The sequence below is a fragment of the Taudactylus pleione genome, unplaced genomic scaffold, assembly GCF_031769625.1.
Source record: "Taudactylus pleione unplaced genomic scaffold, aTauple2 ptg000161l, whole genome shotgun sequence".
NCBI classification, from domain to species: domain Eukaryota; kingdom Metazoa; phylum Chordata; class Amphibia; order Anura; family Myobatrachidae; genus Taudactylus; species Taudactylus pleione.
In genome coordinates this window covers 476,022-496,826 of record NW_028284563.1, presented here as the reverse complement: position 1 = coordinate 496,826, position 20,805 = coordinate 476,022, and the positions used below count along the sequence as shown (strand labels likewise).

Sequence of the window (20,805 nt, the reverse complement as noted above, 5' to 3'; positions counted from 1 at the left end):
AGTTGAATGAGTGACAGGAGAGGCCGTTTGTGCGTGGTAACAAGGGCAGGCCACTAGAAACGGGGGAGTGGAGGTGCGAATGCAGGCGTGTCTGAGTGTTTCAACGCCATTTCAGAGGCGTGCATAATTAACAGGCAGCGTCATAGGACTCGTCACCTGGTTGTATTTCACACTGAAGTGATCGCAGTGCTTGCGGAAAAGTATAGTCAACCTCAAGCGCTGCTCGATGTACCAATGTTTTCATGCACTTCCAGGAGATGACGTGCGCAAGTGGGCGCCTTATGAATGGCTGGTGGGCGTCTGCATACACAAAGTGATCGCACGCCCAGACATAGGGCTGTATTCAATTTGGAGCGAAAACCCGTTATGGGCAATACTTTAACGTAATTTTCGCTATTCTCACTTATCCCCGTATTCCATTTGGATGACTTTTCGCAGGTGCAGAAAGTCAGAGGTTCAACCCCCGCGAAAAAGTATCCCCATTGAATAGGTGGCGAGAACAAGTGCTGAATTGGGGTTTTGGGGTGCAGAGTTCTAAAAACCACCGTGCACCCCTTGGACAGGCCTAAAGTACTAAAGGTATTCTGTGTCAAAAAATAAATAAATACCACAGGACACCCCAAAAAAGGTACTTTCATTTTGAGGATGAAAAAAAAAAATAAAAAATGGGGGACATACTTTTAAACTAGCGAAATAGACTCCAGGGGGTCCCCAAGTATGCCTCAGGTGTTTTTTTGGTTGCAGATGCTTGCAGCAGGTGGATTTTTCAAGATTTTTACAAGTTCACTTGAACCACTTAAAAATATGCTAGCCCCCATTTTCATGTACCCCAAATTTGAAGGGACTAGTTATTTTTCTAAAAAAAAAGTTGCTAAATGCTATTCTTCACCACTATCTCAAAGGCGCAAAAAAGCACCTATTGAGACCATTTAAAAATCCCAAATACCTTTAGCAAGGCAATTCGGGGGTACCCATAGTGATCCCCCATGTCAGACCATCTTTTGGGGGGTCTCAGGCTGATTTCCCCAAAAATGACAGGAAGATTACCTTTTCACCAGGTCCCGTTTTCGCCGATTCCAAATTGAATACGGGGATACGCAGGGACGAACTTTTCACCGGCAACGGACTTTTCGCTCAAATTGAATACGGGCCATAGTGGGCATGCTAATGCCTTGCAGTACGATCGTCTGCCTTGCTGGGCATATGCTGGATTTGCATACGCTGGGAGCGAGCGAATGCATTTCTCGAGCTTCTAAGCTCCTACAATGGAAAGGGCCAGGAGGTCCCTTACAAGATGCTTGAATTAAACTCAAGTCGTGTTACTAATGTTGTGATTCCGTTATTGCCCCCTTGCCTGTTCATTAGATGTAATATCCGCTATTATATCAGAGATCCCCCTCTATTCAGATTTTCTACCACTTGCAAAGGATAAAAACATTTATTAAAACAGTTTCAAATGATTTCTCCTTTTTCCGGAATCACCATTTTCATTGTCCAATTTATATCTGGATATTTTCCCCTACGATGGGGACATTTTTACCTGCTGTCCATTCATTCTGTAACACTAACTTTCAGTACAATCATTTATTCGGGATGCCGGCAGTCGAAATACCAACGGCGGAATCCCGTCACCCGGCATAAAGCCACCGCCGATATCCTGAAGGACATCAGGACACCAGCGTCGGCATCCCGGCTTGGAATCCTGAACGGTGGGTAAGTATGCGCGGTTAGCCAGGGATGGGGGGGTTAAGATTAGGCACCCCCCCCGGGAGGGTTAGGCTGCGGGAAGGGGGGGGGAGGGTTAGGGTTAAGCACCAAAAAGTGGGGGTTAGGGTACTTATCTGCCCCGGTCGGGATTTTGTACCATTCGGGCTTTCAGCGTCGGTATTTGGATACCGATTCCATTTATTCTACATGGCTTAGAACAACCCCTGGTCAATACTACACGTGTATTTATTCCATATATGTCAACCCATAAATACTCTACATTGCCATAAGCTTCTCCGCTATCACTCAACATTTTTACATGCAGAAAACCCCCTTCTTTTCCTATATATTCTTAGCAGATTGTATTTTTAAAACTCCCTCGACAGTCACAACTTCCATCCACGCAGGTCTATTATTCCCAGAACATCACAATTGTCTTTAATCATAATTTATTCCAGATGACATACTTTGGTTTGGATGGCTCTTAGCAATTATTACCATGCATCCAATATATTGTGTACCTGGCACTTAACGTTACTCCCTGCTTACCACCTCTTCTAACCAGCCCACCTTCTTCCACAATATGCCAAACCGAAGCCCCCTGGAGACAACAGTTAAGGAGCGTACACATTAGACCAGGGGTTCCCAACCACGGTCCTCAAGGCACACTAACAGTTCAGGTTTTAGGGATAGCCATACTTGAGCACAAGTGACTTAATTAGTGCCTCCATTATTTTGATCTAACCATCTGTGCACAATCATGGATATCACTAAAACCAGGACTGTTAGTGTGCCTTGAGGACCGAGGTTGGGAATCGCTGCACTAGACGATATGCTCCCTGAGCGATGTCGACTAGTGTGTCCCCGGCAGGGTGTGCTCAATGTCGTTCATGACATTGAGCACACCCGCTGAACGATATCATTAACGATATCGTTCAGTGCCAGGCTCTCTCCCCCATTCCTCAACATGCAACAACCTGGTGACATCGTCAGGTTGGCCTGCATGTTTACTCGATGAACGACAATGACGAACGACCTGCGGGAACACGCATGGATGATAAAGTGGACAACTGAACGATAACGATATCGTTCAGTCGTCCACTTTAATCGCCCAGTGTGTACGCACCTTTTCTGACGTACGCGACCCTGGTGTCAGATGACTTCCTAATACTCACACCCTTTCTAACAGGTAAAGCAGCGATGGACCAAAAACTTCAATGTGGAACGCAGCCGCTCCCAGCTTTATTGTTAGATTTGTCAGGGCTTGTGGCACTTGTGTAAAACGCCTGCTGACATGTAACTACAGATAGGTGTCTCTTTCTTTGATGGAATACAGCATTCATATATTATTGAGATGAAGAGCAGTGTGCGGCCCTTATACATTGTCTAATACTGACCTTTGCGCTTTCATATACCTTTATTCCGAGCAGTCATTGCTAGTGGAAGTATCCTGCTGCAGCAATGCCACTTCTGACCGGACATCACTAACATTTACTAGGGAGCATTAGATCAGGGATAACATTGGAGGCACTCTACACCTTCTTCTGTTACCCAGCCTACAGTGAAAATAAAGATAATTATATGCATATAGATCATTATAAAGAAATAGCGTATTACATACTCGTGTCCTTACCTTGGGTTAATGAACAGCCCATGATAAAGCAAAATAGTTTTTTGTTTTTCTTAAAAATCCTCATTTAAAAAAAAAAAAAAATGGAACAAGGAATTTTCTTTCTTTTCTCTGGCATCTAGTAACTATCCAAGATGGTATGTCTGTGTATAAATCATTTATTGCTATGAGAAGGCAGGAATAGCTGCTGCTTACAGTGGATATGTACACAGGGGCAGAACTAAGAGACAACGGAGGCGCCTGGAGCCAGCACTGAAGAGGCATCTTCTCCATTGCCCACAATATATTCACCCCACTTAGGGCTGTAACTATGTACCCGGAGTGTACAGTCACAGCCGCCCAATACATGGCACCTCTTCCTGCCACCTGAGAAGCCACCATACACTAATGGAGAGCTCAGTGTCAGACCATCAGCTGCCGCCTCCGTCCATCTACTGTACTCAGCAGCTTATGTCAGTGTGACACGTCCGGAGCCTCAATCACCCACAACTCTTCATCCCACTACTCCCTGGCAGCAGCCCTAGCCACTCATACCCGCGCAGCAGTCCCGGTGCACCCCCTCACCAAAAACTCCCCGCCCCACTCCTCTCTGGTGACAGCTCTAACCGCGGAGCCATATGGCAGAGTCCTGAGTGGCTGGCCTGAGCATAGGTCCGGCTGCAGATCTTCTTCCAGGAGCTGGATGTCAACATGTATGCACCAGACAGAGCTGAGGGTATGGGAGGCGGGGCCTGAGGCACCAGCGACTGAGTCTGGGGGGGGGCAGATCTTTGGTGGAGCAATCGCCAGTAGACTGGGCATTTTGTGATTTGTAGTCCCACCAAAGTGGCAGTCTTACAGTATCTTGACTTAAACTCTGAAAGCCACCAAATCAGATGGTTTTCCCCTCCATCAGGGGTATCAGGAGAGCTCCCCACCCCACATCAGGTGGCTTTCGCCAGGAGGACTCTGAGCCTCATGCTAATTGCACCATACAGGTCACTATCTTATCTGTGACTAATGCATACAGATGTGTCCACACACATCTGTCCTCTATGCACTACAAGTCGCATTACACATAACGTGTGAGCACAGTGTGTTTCGGTAGAGCCAAGCATCTTTTCGTGCAAATGTTTCTCTTCAAATGCGTCTTATTTGTACAGCGTTGCAAATACTGTAGGACGCAGAAGCAGCTTCTGCTGAATAAAATGATATGCGCCATGCCTATATTCTGTGTGTGGGTGTATCTGCATGCAAAATGCTACATTATAGTGCCAGCGGCCGTGACTGGGGGGGCACCAAATTATAACCTGCCTCCGGACGTTTGGGATGAACTTACGCCACTGTACGTACACACTGTTTTGGAAATGTCATCCACCAGCTCACTGGCTATTGTGCCTGGGATTACATGCTGCTTGTGTTCTCTCTTCAAACCCCCCCCCCCCCGCCCCGCATTCCCTGTCTCACTCATCTCTGTCACTTCTTCCTGTCTGTCTTTCACTCGCCGACTCCCGGCGCTGACAGGAGAGAGCAGTCCTATGCATCCAAACAGCACATGGGGTAGAAGAGCGGCTGCGTCCAGGAGTCAGTCAGCCAGTGAGAGCTGTGAGGGTAGGTAGGAGCGGAGCCTACGTCCAGCTCTCACTGTACTTGTGCAAGACAGACATTTAGTGGGAAACCATAATATATAACAGTCAATTTGTCTATTCAAAAAGAGAAAAACGTGTAACTTCAACTATCTGCAGGGTGAGATTTATATTACATCTGCCTACAGGCAATATTTGTCAAGCTTCAAATTATGTGTAGAATTAACGTGTCACTTTTTAGCCCTTTAATCTGCATTAGCCTACAGACAAGTGCTTTAAACATTTTGTTTTTACATTTTTTTCTAATTAATCTAAATAAATAAAAATAAATATAAAGGACAAACACATTTACAAGTGTAACCAAAATTTATTTAAAAATGACAGAATATTCCAATAAAATAAGGGTGTGGTTTCTACAATAAAGGAGATACAAACTCTCAAAATATTCCGATGGCTCCACGAGATCCCAACATCTTAAATCACTAAGCGTTAATTTGTTAGTGCTTTCACTGAATATAAAAAGTTAGCCAGAGTGATGTTCAGATTCCTGTGAAAATCTAAAAGTTTAACTTGAATTCCAAGTAGTAACAGGATATGTTCTTGGTCTTCTTCATAGCCATTAGCGGCTCAGAAAGCGTGGAGAGGTCCATGTTTTCCATAGGTCTGTAGCAGCAAAGAGTAAACATGTTAAAGTGCAATGCGGAAGTAGCCATTTTGTGGGCTGAACCAAGAAGGGCCACAGTAGTGTCATGGGTCCTAGTGAATTTATAGGCTGCATTCTCCGGGATCTCTAGTCTGGCAAACAAAATGGCTGCCTCAAATGTGTGTATGTGACAGACATCATTTAAGAAAGTCACTATTAACTCGGGGGGGGGAGGGAAAACAAAAACATGAATTATAAAAACACTAGAGTGGTAATTGGTAAATAATTTGATACGAAGTACCAACTGCATAGCAATACTCAACAACATTTATTAAACCAGCTTCCTAACAATCCCGGTTAACACTTTCCTCGGTGAGGTCTGCTGGTGTGTCATCTTTTGTAGGCAGAGTATCCTGAGGTAAGTTTCTAGCTTCTGCAATTAAACGTTTTACTCCCACCATCCACTGGCCGACTTCGTTGACGTGGTCTACCATAAGAGACCTGTGAATTTCATCAGCGGAATCCCAGTTCTGACACTTCAGCTCTGAAAAATAGTGAGATTTATTGGAATGCTACTTATTAAAAAACACATGGCTGTGGAATTACACCATTACACCAACCAAGGCAAAAATGGCAAAATGCACACCACAGTTTTTTCCTAATCCAGCCTTTACTATTATCCATGTAATAAAACCTGTAGTGTACTCACATTATATATATCAACAAAGAGTCCATTCCCTGGTGACCAAGCAAACAATATTTGGAGACCTGTAACCTGCCACCTGTACGCTCATCCAAGTGGCTCGGGCATTGGGGGCAACCAGAATGCCCATTCCTTCTGACACTGTACAGGATTCCTGCCATGTGACAGGAAGCACTGCTAGCATTGGGTGAATTGCGCAGTACTCTAGTGCAGCCAGGTGGACAACCAAAATGTGATGCAAGATTCACTCAATTCCTACAGGCAGCGCTCCCTGTGCACATCACAGGGTGCACCTCATGAAAAATACTGTACCCAAATGAGTACTGAAGACGCTAAGAGAAGGACTCAGTGCACAGGCCCATTAAGGAGTGTACCCAGGACTACGCTAGACACCAATTTTCTAAGTGTTCAAATTTACATCTCAAAAGCTCTAGACGAAGTTGGTAGATGATGTAGTGGTGGCGGTGATAATTTATTAAATTATGCGCAATGGCCGAGATGAGAGATCCAGAACCGCACACTGCAACCGCCAACATTGTTTATTTTTCCCCATACCCCATAGCGGTGCCCAGGTGCATCAGTGATGGTACTGTGCGCATCTGCACATCGTCACATAACTGAATTGCCCCCTATAGAGTTTATATGTCCAACCCTGAAGATAGAGGATTATCACTTTACAGGTAATACACTATAATGAATAGAGGATAAAAAAAAATAAAATAAAAATACACTATTGATGTAAAATACCAGTTGGCGAGGCGTTGTAGAGTCAACCGTATTTTGGGCTGTATCAATACTCATTCAGAGCTGCGGAATAGGTGTGCGCTATATAAATGACTGGTAATAAATAAATACTCATGAGAATCAGTTTATAAGGAATCGGTGATACAGAGGCTGTTGTGGCAACCAGGCAGCTTGATTGAGTCACTGAAGAATGACAAGTATGGCTGAGGGCCTAGTGTTGGAAACTTTTGGATCTCCATAGGTTCATAAAATAGATAATATGGTTTCTCCTAAAAATATTCAGCAAAAAGACAAAAGCAGCAAGCGCTCTATTCATAGGACAGACTGGCCGCTTACCTCTCACCAATATGCTCATTCTCTTGCACACAGAATGAGAAAGCTTCCCACTGGTCCACATCTCTTCCAACAGGGTCAGCCTCCGCCCAATGTCAGTGTACACTTGTTTCTGGAAAATATATTCCAAGACTGCAGTCAATAAATATACAGCGAACAACACGGTAACATGTATGACACATCTTGTGCCAAAAGGTAAGAGACACCTTGGTTGTTTATCCAGTCTATTTGTACTGGATGAAATCTCCCATCGTTACCTAGCGATGCGACAACGTAATGCCTAGTAGTCAGTATATTTATAGGTACATATGTGAGAATCAACTAAAAAAGTTAATGACTTGTCATATACGAAATGTGACAGTTCAGATTTAGGATAAGTGTGTTCACGCTAGGCCCTTCCCTGTGCCCTGTCCTTTTAGCAGCACCCCGCTATAACAGCCTGCAATGTGCCTTCCCTGCAGGTGGGAAAAGTTGCGGTGACCGATAAGTGCTGGGCACGCCCCCATGTGTGACAAATTGGGGGCATGACACAAGGGCACGCCCCCTTCCCAGTCAGCCACGCCCCTATTTGGGAGCAGAGGGGGCCCTACCCACGAGTCTGCACCCTGCCCGCATTCAAGCGGGAACGCTAAGGATAAATCTATGTAATAAAACACTGCAGCAACGGGACAGTCCACCTGGGGAAAAGGAACGGGAACAAGGGGTAAGTATAACGGGACAGGAGGGGGCGGCTTAGGTGACCTGGCAGATGTCCCAAAGACCTCACTGATGCAATAAGGTATAAAACTATCAAAATAAACAGCAGCTTTATATTAAACATCTAGTGCTTTGGTCAAACTCTGAACCTTGCACATCAATGATATATACACTTATGTCCAGTAGTAGTTTAACGGACCAGCATAATTTGACTCCCAGATGACAAGAGGAATATTAGTAATTACCTCCTTATTACTGTACATAAAATTAATTTACACAATCAGACTGCTAGACCTGTCATTTCCGTACACTTTACAAAGAATATCACTATCATTACAGAGAGGGGGGATACATACTGCTTGTCGACAGTAATGTAGTCGACTACATCAAGTCGATGGGAGATTGCTGACACATTTGTAATATTATTTAAAGCATCTTAACCCAGTCAGCATTATAACTTTAGGCACATGCATATGCATTACATAACATTACAACTGTGTTGGCAAATTCCCGTTGACATAATGCTGTCGCCAAGATAACATTCACCAGAGAGGGTGCTATTATTAGGAGAGAAAGGAATAAGATGTAACAAAAATAAAAATAATAAAACACAAATGTCAGTAACGAATGTATACTGGAGCATAGTCTTTCCTCTATATGATGAAATAACCAGATATACTTGAACAGAATTAGAATCACCTTGATTAACTCTTTGCAGGCCTCTAAGGTCTGATTGAGTGGAGGTAAAATGTCCATTAAATCTACAGGAATGTCAGAGTCGGTGTGACTGGAACACTGCTTGGAGCCGTCCGTTCTCAGGGGTGAGATTACTTGTCCTGCAGGAGAGGGTCCAGTGCCACCCCCAGTACACAGAGGCGGCATCTTTGGTGGGGTGGAAGATGAAAGGGACGGTAGTGCAGGAGGACCTAAAGTGGAAAAGGAACATGTTACAAGGACAAATAAAACAATAAAAACAACTACACAAATATAGATATGGCAGGGATGCCACCCTCCTGCATTGACCAAGCAAAGCACCACATCCGACACCATGGAGGGAAAGGAAAGAATCCTCATTATGACTGGGTGGACATCAGCATTTGATTGGACAATGGTCATAAGAAATTAGCCAATGATGAATGCAGAGGACTGACGTAGAGCCTACGGGGTTTATTTATGAAGTGTTGAGTTGTAAAACCCAACACTTCTGTTCGTGTTTTTGCCCGATAGATATTTAAAAGGACAATGCTTTGATTAGCAAGACACGGCTCGTAATAGCACTGCCCTTCTAAATATCGGGCATAAACAACAGAAGTGTCATATTTTACAACCCGACGATTTGTAAATAAACCCCTAGTAACTAGCTCTAACAACTTCCCTGTACAAGCTTCACATAATGGAGAGCCAGCAATTCAGCAGAGTGACCGATGAGGTGGAGAGGACACCAAGGGCATCACATTATATACAGTCAGGTCCATAAATATTGGGACATTGACAGAATTTCCATATTTTGGCCTCTATTCACCACTACAATGGTTTTGAAATGAAACAAACAAGATGTGCTTTAACTGCAGACTTTCAGATTTAATTTGAGGGTAATTACATCCAAATCGGGTGAACGGTGTAGGAATTACAACAGTTTTAATATGTGCCTCCCACTTTTTAAGGGGCCAAAAGTTATGGGACTATCAACTCAAAAGCTATTTCATGGACAGGTAAAAGGTCTGGAGTTGATTCTAGGTGTGACATTTGCATTTGGAATCAGTTGCTGTCGACTCTCAATATGAGATCCAAAGAGCTGTCACTATCAGTGAAGCAAGCCATCATTAGGCTGAAAAATCAAAACAAACCCATCAGAGAGATAGCAAAAACATTAGGTGTGGTCAAATCAACTGTTTGGAACATTCTTAAAAAGAAAGAACCCACCGGAGAGCTTAGCAACACCAAAAGACCTGGAACACCACGGAAAACAACTGTGGTGGATGACAAAAGAATTATTTCCCTGGTGAAGAAAAACCCCTTCACAACAGTTGGCCAAATCAAGAACACTCTCCAGGAGGTAGATGTATATGTGTCAAAGTCAACAATCAAGAGAAGACTTCACAAGAGTGAATATAGAGGGTTCACCACAAGATGCAAACCATTGGTGAGCCACAAAAACAGGAAGACCAGATTAGAGTTTGCCAAACAACATCTAAAAAAGCCATTACAGTTCTGGAACAACATTCTATGGACAGATGAGACAAAGATCAACTTGTACCGGAGTGATGGGAAGAGAAGAGAAGGAAAGGAACTGCTCATGATCCAAAACATACCACCTCATCAGTGAAGCATAGTGGTGGTAGTGTCATGGCGTGGGCATGTATGGCTGCCAATGGAACTGGTTCCCTTGTATTTATTGATGATGTGACTGCTGACAGCAGCAGAATGAATTCTGAAGTGTTTCGGGCAATATTATATGCTCATATTCAGTCAAATGCTTCAGAACTCATTAGACGGCGCTTCACAGTGCAGATGGACAATGACCCGAAGCATACTGCAAAACCAACCAAAGAGTTTTTTAAGGCTAAAAAGTGGAATGTTATGCAATGGCCAAGTCAGTCCCCTGACCTGAATCCGATTGAGCATGCATTTCACTTGATGAAGACAAAACTGAAGGGAAAATGCCCCAAGAACAAGCAGAAACTAAAGACATTTGCAGTAGAGGCCTGGCAGAGCATCACCAGGGATGAAACCCAGCGTCTGGTGATGTCTATGCGTTCCAGACTTCAGGCTGTAATTGCCTGCAAAGGATTTGCAACAAAGTATTAAAAAGTGAAAGTTAGCTAAATTGGCAGATAAGATTGAGAAAGTTCAATCCGATATATCTTCTCTTCATCAAGGTCTCCAGCAGGTCCGCGAAAGAATCGGGGAGGCAGAAACATGTCTATCTAATCTGGAAGATTCCCAGACCCCACTACAGGCTCAAGTGGCCTCCCTGACATCCCAAATGTCCACAATGCAGCATAAAATTTCCGATATGGAGGGCAGACTGCACCGCAATAACGTGCGGTTCGTTGGTCTCCCGGAAAGAGAGGAGGGGTCTTCACCTGAAACATTCCTTGAGAAGTGGTTGGGGGATACATATGGCAGACACTCATTTACTAACCAATTTGCTGTGGAGAGAGCGCATCGGATCCCTACCCGTCCCCTGCCGCTCCACCGCGCACATTTATAGCCAAATTTCTTCATTACCAGGATCGTGATACTGTGCTTCGATTGGCTCGAGTTAAAGGGCCACTGGAACGCAACGGTGTAAAAATTTCTATGTTTTCTGATTTCGCAATGGATGTCCAAAAAGACAGAGCTAAATTCCTTCCAATAAAGAGTCGTCTCCGGGATTTAAATCTTCAGTACGCTATGATTTTTCCATCTAAGTTGCGAGTGGTTGCGGATGGAGAGTCAAAATTTTTCTCTACACAACGGGAGGCTGCGGCGTGGCTGGACCGGAGATCTCCTGGGAACAGGCAAATGGCACCGGAATGACTGTACTGATTGCATTTGCTGATTATATTTGTTTATGGCCAGAAATTGCTAGGGTCATTACGACATTAAATAGGCCTTTTTCTGATATTCCAATATTTATATTTCTATAATAATATTTATGTTGTGATATTGGTTGGATATTGTTCTATGTCCCGCTCCCCTTACTGGGAATATTTCTATTTGTTGTTTATGTTGATATTTCGGTCAAAATATGGCCGGAGACTTCCGTTGCATTGGTGGTTATTTTTATTCCAGTGCCTTTTACACCTATAAGTATCGAGTAGTTGTATCCTGTGGGTTTTAGTGTAGTTTAGTTTAGTTTTGGGTTTAAGTATGCCTAAGTTCGGGTGGGTATACAGGGTAGGGGTGGCTTTGGATGGGTAGTCCAGTTTTTTTCTTACAAATGTTTTTTTTTTTTTTTTTCTTTACCACACTATTTTTAAGGTAACTTCAATTATGCTTTATAGTTTAATGTATTACAATGGTGAAACTTTTAACATGGAATGTCCGGGGGGTTAATGATCGTTTAAAGTGCTCTTTGGTCTTTAAAATGATTAAGCAATATGGCCCTGATATTTCTTGTCTAATGGAGACGCATTTGGTCGGGAGTAAGGTACTAGCTCTAAAAAGACCATGGGTGGGATGGGCTTATCACTCCTCACATACTTCATCGTCCAGGGGTGTCTCCATTCTTATTAATAAATCTGTCCCTTTTTCTTTTACTGCGGTCCAAACTGACCCTTATGGCAGATATGTGTTTCTGGATTGTGTCCTGTATTCTAAGCCCATTTTATTGTTAGCAGTGTACATCCCCCCTCCTTTTTCATATGTTTTAAAAAAAGCTGCGGAATTTGTGGCCCGTTCTCCAGATACGCCAGTGCTCTGTTTGGAAGACTTCAATAATATAATGGACCAGTCTATGGATAAGTGGCGTGAGTCTTCAAGTTCTCTTTCTAAAGGTGGTGAGGGCTTTGCTAAGTTTGTAACTGACTTGGGATGGGTTGATGCGTGGCGAGTTAAACACCCTGGAGTACAACAGTTCTCCTGTTTTTCTTCCACGCATCACTCTTTCTCTAGATTGGATTTGGCCCTGGTGTCCCCATCTATTGTACCTAATATAACTAACATTGAACATAAAGCCAGAGGAATCTCAGATCACTCCCCACTTCTGGTAGAATTGAATATGTGTAGTCCTAGAGGTCTCCGTTTATGGAAACTACACCCCTCTTGGCTTCTTCAAATGGGTGCAGGTTCAGAGCTGGAAGTTATGTGGGATGGCTATTTCACTGACAATGTGGGATCTGCCTCTGTAGCTAATGTTTGGGACGCCTTCAAGGCCTATTTACGTGGGTCTCTGATCAAAAGGGTAGCAGAATTAAAAACATTTTATAGGGAAAAAGAACGTGTTTTGGAGATGGCCTGTAGAAATCTTGAGTTGGATTACTTGGGGGACAAGTTGGAATCTTCACGTTTAAAATGGTTGACTGCACAGACAGAGTGGACTGATCATTTGACAGATAGAATGAACCGTAGACTGTTATTCCGTTCTCATTTATATTATATGCAGGCTGACAGAACTGGTAGTTTTCTGGCACACTTGGTTCATGCTGATCGTCCTTCTGCTGTTGTCTCAACTAATTGGGCCTGAGGGCTCTATGGTCACATCTACACAAGATATTGCAGAGGTTTTTAGTTTATTTTATAAAAACTTATATCAAACACAGTTGACTGAGGACGTGAATGCTTTGTCATTATATGTTGCTTCTGCTAGGCTTCCAAAATTGTCATCCGAGGCTCGGGCGTATTTAGATGCCCCGTTGACCCTGGAGGAGGTAGATGCTGCGATTAGTTCCTTTCCCGGTAACAAGGCACCCGGATCTGATGGGATTCCCATAGAGATATATAAAAAACATGCTCGTATCTTTGTTCCAAGACTTTTAGATCTGTTTAATGGGCTCTATGAAGAAAGTTTGTTCTCTCCATCTATGTCTGAAGCCATAATTGTTGTGCTCCCTAAACCCGGGAAGGACCCTAGATATCCTGATTCCTATAGGCCAATTTCTCTAATTCCCACAGATGCCAAAATTTTGGCTAAGATCCTTTCTATTCGGCTAAACACTGTTATTACTTCAGTTGTTCACCCAGACCAATCAGGATTTATGCCAGGCAAGTCGACGTCGGAGAACATTAGAAGGCTGCACACTCACTTACAGGCCTCCCATGGCGAGGAATCGTCCTCTGTTATTGTGTCATTAGATGCTGCAAAAGCATTTGACTCTGTGGAGTGGCCCTTTCTGTGGGAGGTCATGTTATGTTTTGGGTTTGGGCCGGTGTTCTTGAAATGGGTAAAGCTAATGAATGCGAACCCTACTGCCAGGGTGTCAGTGAATGGGTTTATCTCCCCATCCTTCCCCCTGTCTCGGGGCACAAGACAGGGTTGCCCCTTGTCCCCAACCCTGTTTGCATTGGCTATTGAGCCGTTAGCCTGTATTATACGTTCTCACCCTGATATTACAGGTCTACAATTGGGTAATAGAATGGACAAAGTTTCCTTATATGCAGATGATTTATTACTTTTTTTGTCTGACTATGTAACAGCTATGCCTGTGGTTCTTCAAGTCATAGAACAATTTGGAATTTTTTCTGGTCTTAAGATAAACTGGGACAAATCATCTATCCTTCCTCTTAGGGGGTTGTATCCGACTGTTCCCATTATCACTCTCCCTCTCTGTTGGGTAAATAAATTTAAATATTTAGGTATCTGGATAACTAATTCCCCAAAGGACTATATAGTATTGAATGTTGAGCCCCTTTTTGTCTACTTAAAGGGCAAACTTCAGTCCTGGCGCCGGCTCCCTCTTACCGTTACTGGTAGAATTAACTTAATAAAGATGGTGGTGCAGCCAAAATTTGTGTACGTTTTGCAGCATTCTCCTGTTTTTATTACAGATACATTGTTTAGGCATTTGAATAGTCTTCTTTCTTCATTGGTCTGTGTGAATCGTCGACCACGTATTCAATTGGCAGCTCTGACCCGATCTAGGTCTGGGGGAGGTTTGGCTCTTCCAAATTTCAAATTTTATTATTATGCGGCGCAGATGGCACATATACAGTTATGGCTTCAAGATGACTCCCCTAATGCCCTGCACGTTTTGTTGGTTTCTCACATTTTCCCTAACTTTACACCATTACAGGCCTTGCTTGTGGACAGAATTATACAGAAAGGCCCTCCCCTGTTGATGCAAGATATTAAGATATGGAAATTGGTATCTAGTATTCTACAGTTTACGGGATTAGATCCAGACACTTCTCTATGTAGTTATCGTATATTACCTGAACTGGCCTCTTTACAGCTTGAGGTGACATGGGGTTCTAACGGTGTAACTACATTGGGTCATTTATATGACACTTCAATTCTTAAATCTTTTGCACAACTCCAAGAAGCTCATCATCTCCCTCAATCATATTTCTATAGATATTTACAATTACGGCATGCTCTCTCAGCTCAATTTTCAGATGGCCCTCCTCTAATTCAAATATCCCCATTGAAGTCATTCCTTTTATCTTTAGGTCCCCGGAAGACGCTTTCTTACTTATACTCCTATATATTGTCTTCTTATCATAAGGATAGTTTACCACATCTTAGATCAAAGTGGGAGAGAGATATTGGCCTTATAAGTGATACGGACTGGGATAATGCTCTAGAAGATCCTCGTATTTCCACGACTTCTATAAGATTTCAACAGATTCAACTGTTTATTCTACACCGTACCTATTTAACTCCTGTTCGTTTACTAAAATTTGGGGGGAGAGCATCTGACATATGCCCTAAGTGTAAAATTAGTAGCGGTACTTTCTGGCATCTTCTATGGGATTGTCCGGTGGCTACCATTTTTTGGAATAAGGTTCTGAGAATTTTGTCCAATACAGGTATTGCTCCCACTTTAGCTACGCCATTGATGTGCTGTTTAGGCTCTATGGACGATGGGGTAGTGGACAGATATCTTAAGCAATACATTGTCAATATGTGTACACTAGCTAAGGTATGTGTGGCTCGGTCGTGGATGGCTCCTACAGGACCAGATTATAATGCTTGGCTGTCCTTGGTCTGTACCACTGTTGAACATGAAAAACATGTGTTTATTTGTCGCAAAGCTGAGAAGAAGTATGAACGTATCTGGAGCAGTTGGCTTACATCCTGTTATGCCCGTGCACTGCCTAATGATTGACCGGTATATTATTGTTAGGATAGTGAGGTAGATTGTTACTTTGTTGGAGGTAATGTGCTGTGTGATAAATTGAGAGCAGAATTTATTGGGATCTAGTTAATTTTGCCAATTTTTCAGGTGTTATTTTTGACAATATTTGTATAGTGTGGTATATATATATATATATATATATATATATATATATATGTGTTTATGTGTGTGTGTGTATATATATATATATATTTTTTTTTTTTTCTCTATGTTTATTGTTTTGGTATACAGATTAATATTATATTTTTTATAAGCAATGGATCTGGGATGCAGTTTGTAGATCTAGGTTTTATATTCCAGATACTGTTATTTGATTATGGGTATATGTGTGCATAATCTGCATGTGTGTATATATATTACAGGTAAAAACGCTGTATATATAGAGATGGCGGCACTCGCGACGACTAACAAACCAAGTGACAGCCCGTTGTTTCAAACAACGGGCTGTTGCTTGGTTTGTTAGTCGTCGCGAGTGCCGCCATCTCTCTATATTATATATATATATATATATATATATATATATATAATTATATTTTTATTTTATTTTTTTCTATTATTATTATATATTTTTTATTATTTAATTTGTTTGGTTATTTGTTGATGTATATCTATAAACCAATAAAAATGTACTCAATCTAAAAAAAAAAAAAAAAGTGAAAGTTAGATTTAGGATTGTTTAGTTTGTCCCATTACTTTTGGCCCCTTAAAAAGTGGGAGGCACATATAGAAATCGTTGTAATTCCTACACCGTTCACCTGATTTGGATGTAATTACCCTCAAATTAAATCTGAAAGTCTGCAGTTAAAGCACATCTTGTTTGTTTCATTCCAAAGCCATTGTGGTGGTGAATAGAGGCCAAAATATGAAAATTCTGTCAATGTCCCAATATTTATGGACCTGACTGTATATATTGCATATACCTGCATCTATCGTTTGATGTCGTAAGCATTGGTCAGCCCGGCGCACAGAACATTTCAATGGACTGGCTCTGTTTTGTCATTTAAACATAATACTACAAGTGAAACTTTTTTTTATTTATTTTTTTTTTTTTTATAGTTTCCTCCGCAATCTAAATAATGTTTAGCATAAAAAAAAAAATTCTGATAAAAGACTGGAACTGGCAAACTAAAATGCCTAATGAGATCTAGATGAAAGGTGGCACTCACATAAAATGTTTTGAAATGATCAAATAAGGATTTTTCCTTTATAAATAACTTTTATCACAATCTTTTTCTTTATTCCACAATGGACAATTATCCACTTTTATGGGGCAAATGGACAATGGCACCTAAATCTGGCTGGTTATTATGCATCAATGGCCATAGACTGCCATAGATAACGTAGCCGACTGACACAGATGAAAGTACCCGATAGAAGTTCCTGCATTCACTACAGGATGTAGCCAGGAAGCCGACGGTCTAAATGCCAACCGCCGGCTTCCCGACTGTCAAATCCTGCGGGGGGGGAGGGTTAGGTTTTAGGGCTCCTGGTGGGACTCAGGGTTAGGCAAACCCCGAGAGGGTTCGGTTTAGGATAGTTGAAGGGGGGAGGTTAGGGTTAGGCACCCCCCCCGGGAGACTTAGGTTTAGGCTGCGGGGAAGGGGGGGGTTAAGTTTAGGCGCTAGGTGGGGAGGTTAGGGTGTAGGGTTAGCAGCACTTGCCTTAATTAGCGATCGGGATCTTCACCCCTGCCGTGCTTCTGCGGTCGGGATTTCAACCGCCATCCGCATACTACTACACCCTTCACTACACTGGAGGCGATCTCCATACACAGCCTGAAGTTGGCTGAACAATAGTTGGGTGCATTGATCACATATGATAACCAAACCCGTTTTTCAGCTGTTTCCAGGCTCTGACAATTATCAAATGTATCAAGGGATTGGGAAAGGGAAAAAGAGAACGCAGCACAGGTAAATGTAAATACGCCCTGTAAGATAGGTATAACAATAATTGATATGGTTATTGTGTGGATGACGAAGGTGCTGCCTGGGAGTAACTGATATGTACTAAGGAAAAAAGAAGAGAAAGAACAACTCCCTAGTTTGGGGCACACTCAGTCGTATTAAAAATGTACTTTTATTTTTATATTTTAAAAAATTATTTTAATTGGAACTCTGAAAACCAAAAAACTTGTTTGGATCCTTGAAAAAGACAAAGTTGTATTCCACCATAAATATAAGAATTGCTTCTCAAAATAAACACATGTAACGAGATATCCGCAATTTACAAACAAACATTAAAACATGTGAGACCATTAAATAATTATAATAATATTTCAAGAAGAACAATGATAGCAGCAAAAATACAATAATGCAATAATGTTAATCAAATATCACCATTTGATATTTATATAATGTAACGACAAATAATTTACATGACACCACGGACAAAGTTTAAATAACTCTCTGATATAGTAGCATGAGGCGTCCCTCTGCATGGACCTTATAATAAGGTGTCCCCAATAAGAGTGTGCTGAGAACATGTTTTCTTTGTCTTATAATGGGGTCTTCACATTCATATTCACAGGTCGTCATACCGATTTTCACAATCATTAAGTATAATTTGTCTTTACTTGATTACACAATGACTCACTTGGAAATCACATTGCATTGCACTGGGATTATGATTCACAATGTTTACTCTGAGTCAGAGCTGGTGACTCTACACCTGACTACTGAGGGCTCCTACCTGCCAGAGGACCTTGAATGGGAGCAGGCGCTCTCTTATTCAGAGGGGCGCGTTTTCCACTGCCCGATGTTTGCAAGCCATATGAGAATTGGGGAGGGTCATTCCAACCCCGCTCTTTGTTGCCTGTTAGAATAAAATACAAAAAAAAATAAAATTACTAAAATACTAAATAACAACTGTACTTTGCAAATAGATATTTTTTCCAATGAATCACTAACTCCTGTGGAGAAATTCAACAAGGCGCTACTGTATGTTTCATCAGACATCACCACGATATCCTTCTACGCACATTGTTGTCTGTTACGGTAACCAATGCGCAGAATTCCCCCCCTAAAGACATTTCTTTAAAGACATCATCCTGCTGTTTACTTATGAGACATGGAACTGCATTTAATAAGTCATTAACATCCTTATTGTACTGTACTTTTTGCTTGTTCATCAATAGAAATCGGTATATTCATTATTTTACCAACTAAATTTGCACAGGGTAGGAAAGGCAAATCCAATTAGCCACGGGTTAAAACTGGACACACACTATATGATGTATTGTATGATATAGCGTTCCATCACGGATCGGAAAGATAAATCGTACACCTCATATAGCGTGTAGGCCTGATCCATCGTTCATCGCATCGTCTCATCTGCTGCTCTGCGCAGCTGATGGGACGATGCAATGAACGATGTGGTACAACATGCAGCATGTAATGATACATCACGCCCTCGTACACCGAATCGTGCAATGACGTGCATGGTTACATCACATCGTTCCATCACTGGGTCGAACAGTTGTACGGTGTGTACCCAGGTTTACTGTAGACTTTTAGCAGTCAGGTTAAGTGCCGGGACCTATTCAATTATATCCCGCGGTAAGCCCTGAGGTTACCAATTGGTAAGGCATAGATTCTGGGTTAATTACCTGGAGCTATGCAGTTACCATGCACATTAATCCCACGAGGATGCACGCAACGCAGATTTTTATTGGCACCTTCCTGAGGTTCAAGCAAAAATCTGCGTTAAGTTAACTTTCGGGGCTTACGGAGGACAGTAATTGAATTGGTTCGGGCACTTACCCTGAGCTTTTAGCAGTCGGGTTAAGTTCCACGACTAACTGAATATGCCCCAGAGAGCGGAAGCAGCTGGATTTTCCTGTCAGCATCCTACATTTTTTGAAAACCTTCTATAAACCTCAATGTTGATATCTCATCCTTGCCTCCCCACAAACACTTACAGGCATGTACATTATAGATGCGATTCTGTAACACGCGTGCTGGTCCATACGCTGCTGCATTCGGAATACGGATATTTTGCTAACGGTATGCCAATGCGACTATAAGCATGCCTTCACAAGGACGCGGCGGGCTGATAATATTTGCAAGCCGTCATCCCTAGTATCGGCACTTACACCTACCCTATGCTGTCCACAAGGGACCTGTCTGAAACAGGCAGCATGCGTACGACACAGAATAGAACGCAACTGTGATTCGTCCAACTCAGAATCAGCCAGAATACGCAAAGATGCGCAGTTTGCTAATATGTGCTGCAGGTGGCCGGGTATGGAGCTACGCGCGACTGAGATCAGACTTTACATATGCTTAACACGCCACATCCGTACAACAATGCAGCCGGTCCCCAAAACTGACTACACACTGGGCACTGAAAATGCAACATAGATTAGATGGTAAGTTCCTCAGAGCCCCTCGGCTCTACACAACGCAGATCCCCAATTTCCTCTTATTACTGTATTACTGTGTTGAATGAATTTCCTTAAGCTAACCACTTTTCTCTTATACATGACACACACACTTATATATATATATATACACACACTCACACATACACATATATATATATATATATATATATATATTTTCACACACACACACATATAATATATATATTCACACACACACATATATTATATATATATATATATATATATATATATATATATATATATATATTCACACACACACACACACACACACACACACACACATAATTATATATATATATATATTCCCATTAAACTCTATTATCAGCTTAAACCACTTGGGTGAGTTAATCCTGAAGTTACCTGAGTCCCCATATACAGCTATAAATCACATTACCACCATTATTGGCACCCCTCTCTCCCGAGTCTGACCAAATGTAGGTGTCCTCCCCACTGTCCCCTTCCCCCAGCTCGGGTCTTACCTGGCTTGACATACAGCTCAGCCATGTCTCCCTCCCTCCCCGCTGCTGGTGTTGCGCCTGCGCAGATGATGACGATGAGCTGCCAGGCTGGAAGCCGCATATGCAGCTGCTGCTGTGCTGTC

General features: G+C 42.3%; 1 protein-coding gene across 1 annotated transcript; it reads right to left on the bottom strand.

Moving 5' to 3' along the window:
- Nucleotides 1-5,249: 5,249 nt before the first annotated feature.
- SRA1 (steroid receptor RNA activator 1) lies at nt 5,250-20,805 on the bottom strand. Its single transcript, XM_088475050.1, has 5 exons — nt 20,684-20,805; nt 18,491-18,613; nt 8,721-8,947; nt 7,329-7,437; nt 5,250-6,089 (listed from the first exon to the last, which is right to left on the bottom strand). Exons 1-5 carry the CDS (start codon nt 20,781-20,783, stop codon nt 5,890-5,892), a joined length of 759 nt encoding a protein of 252 aa, XP_088331176.1. The 5' UTR covers nt 20,784-20,805; the 3' UTR covers nt 5,250-5,889.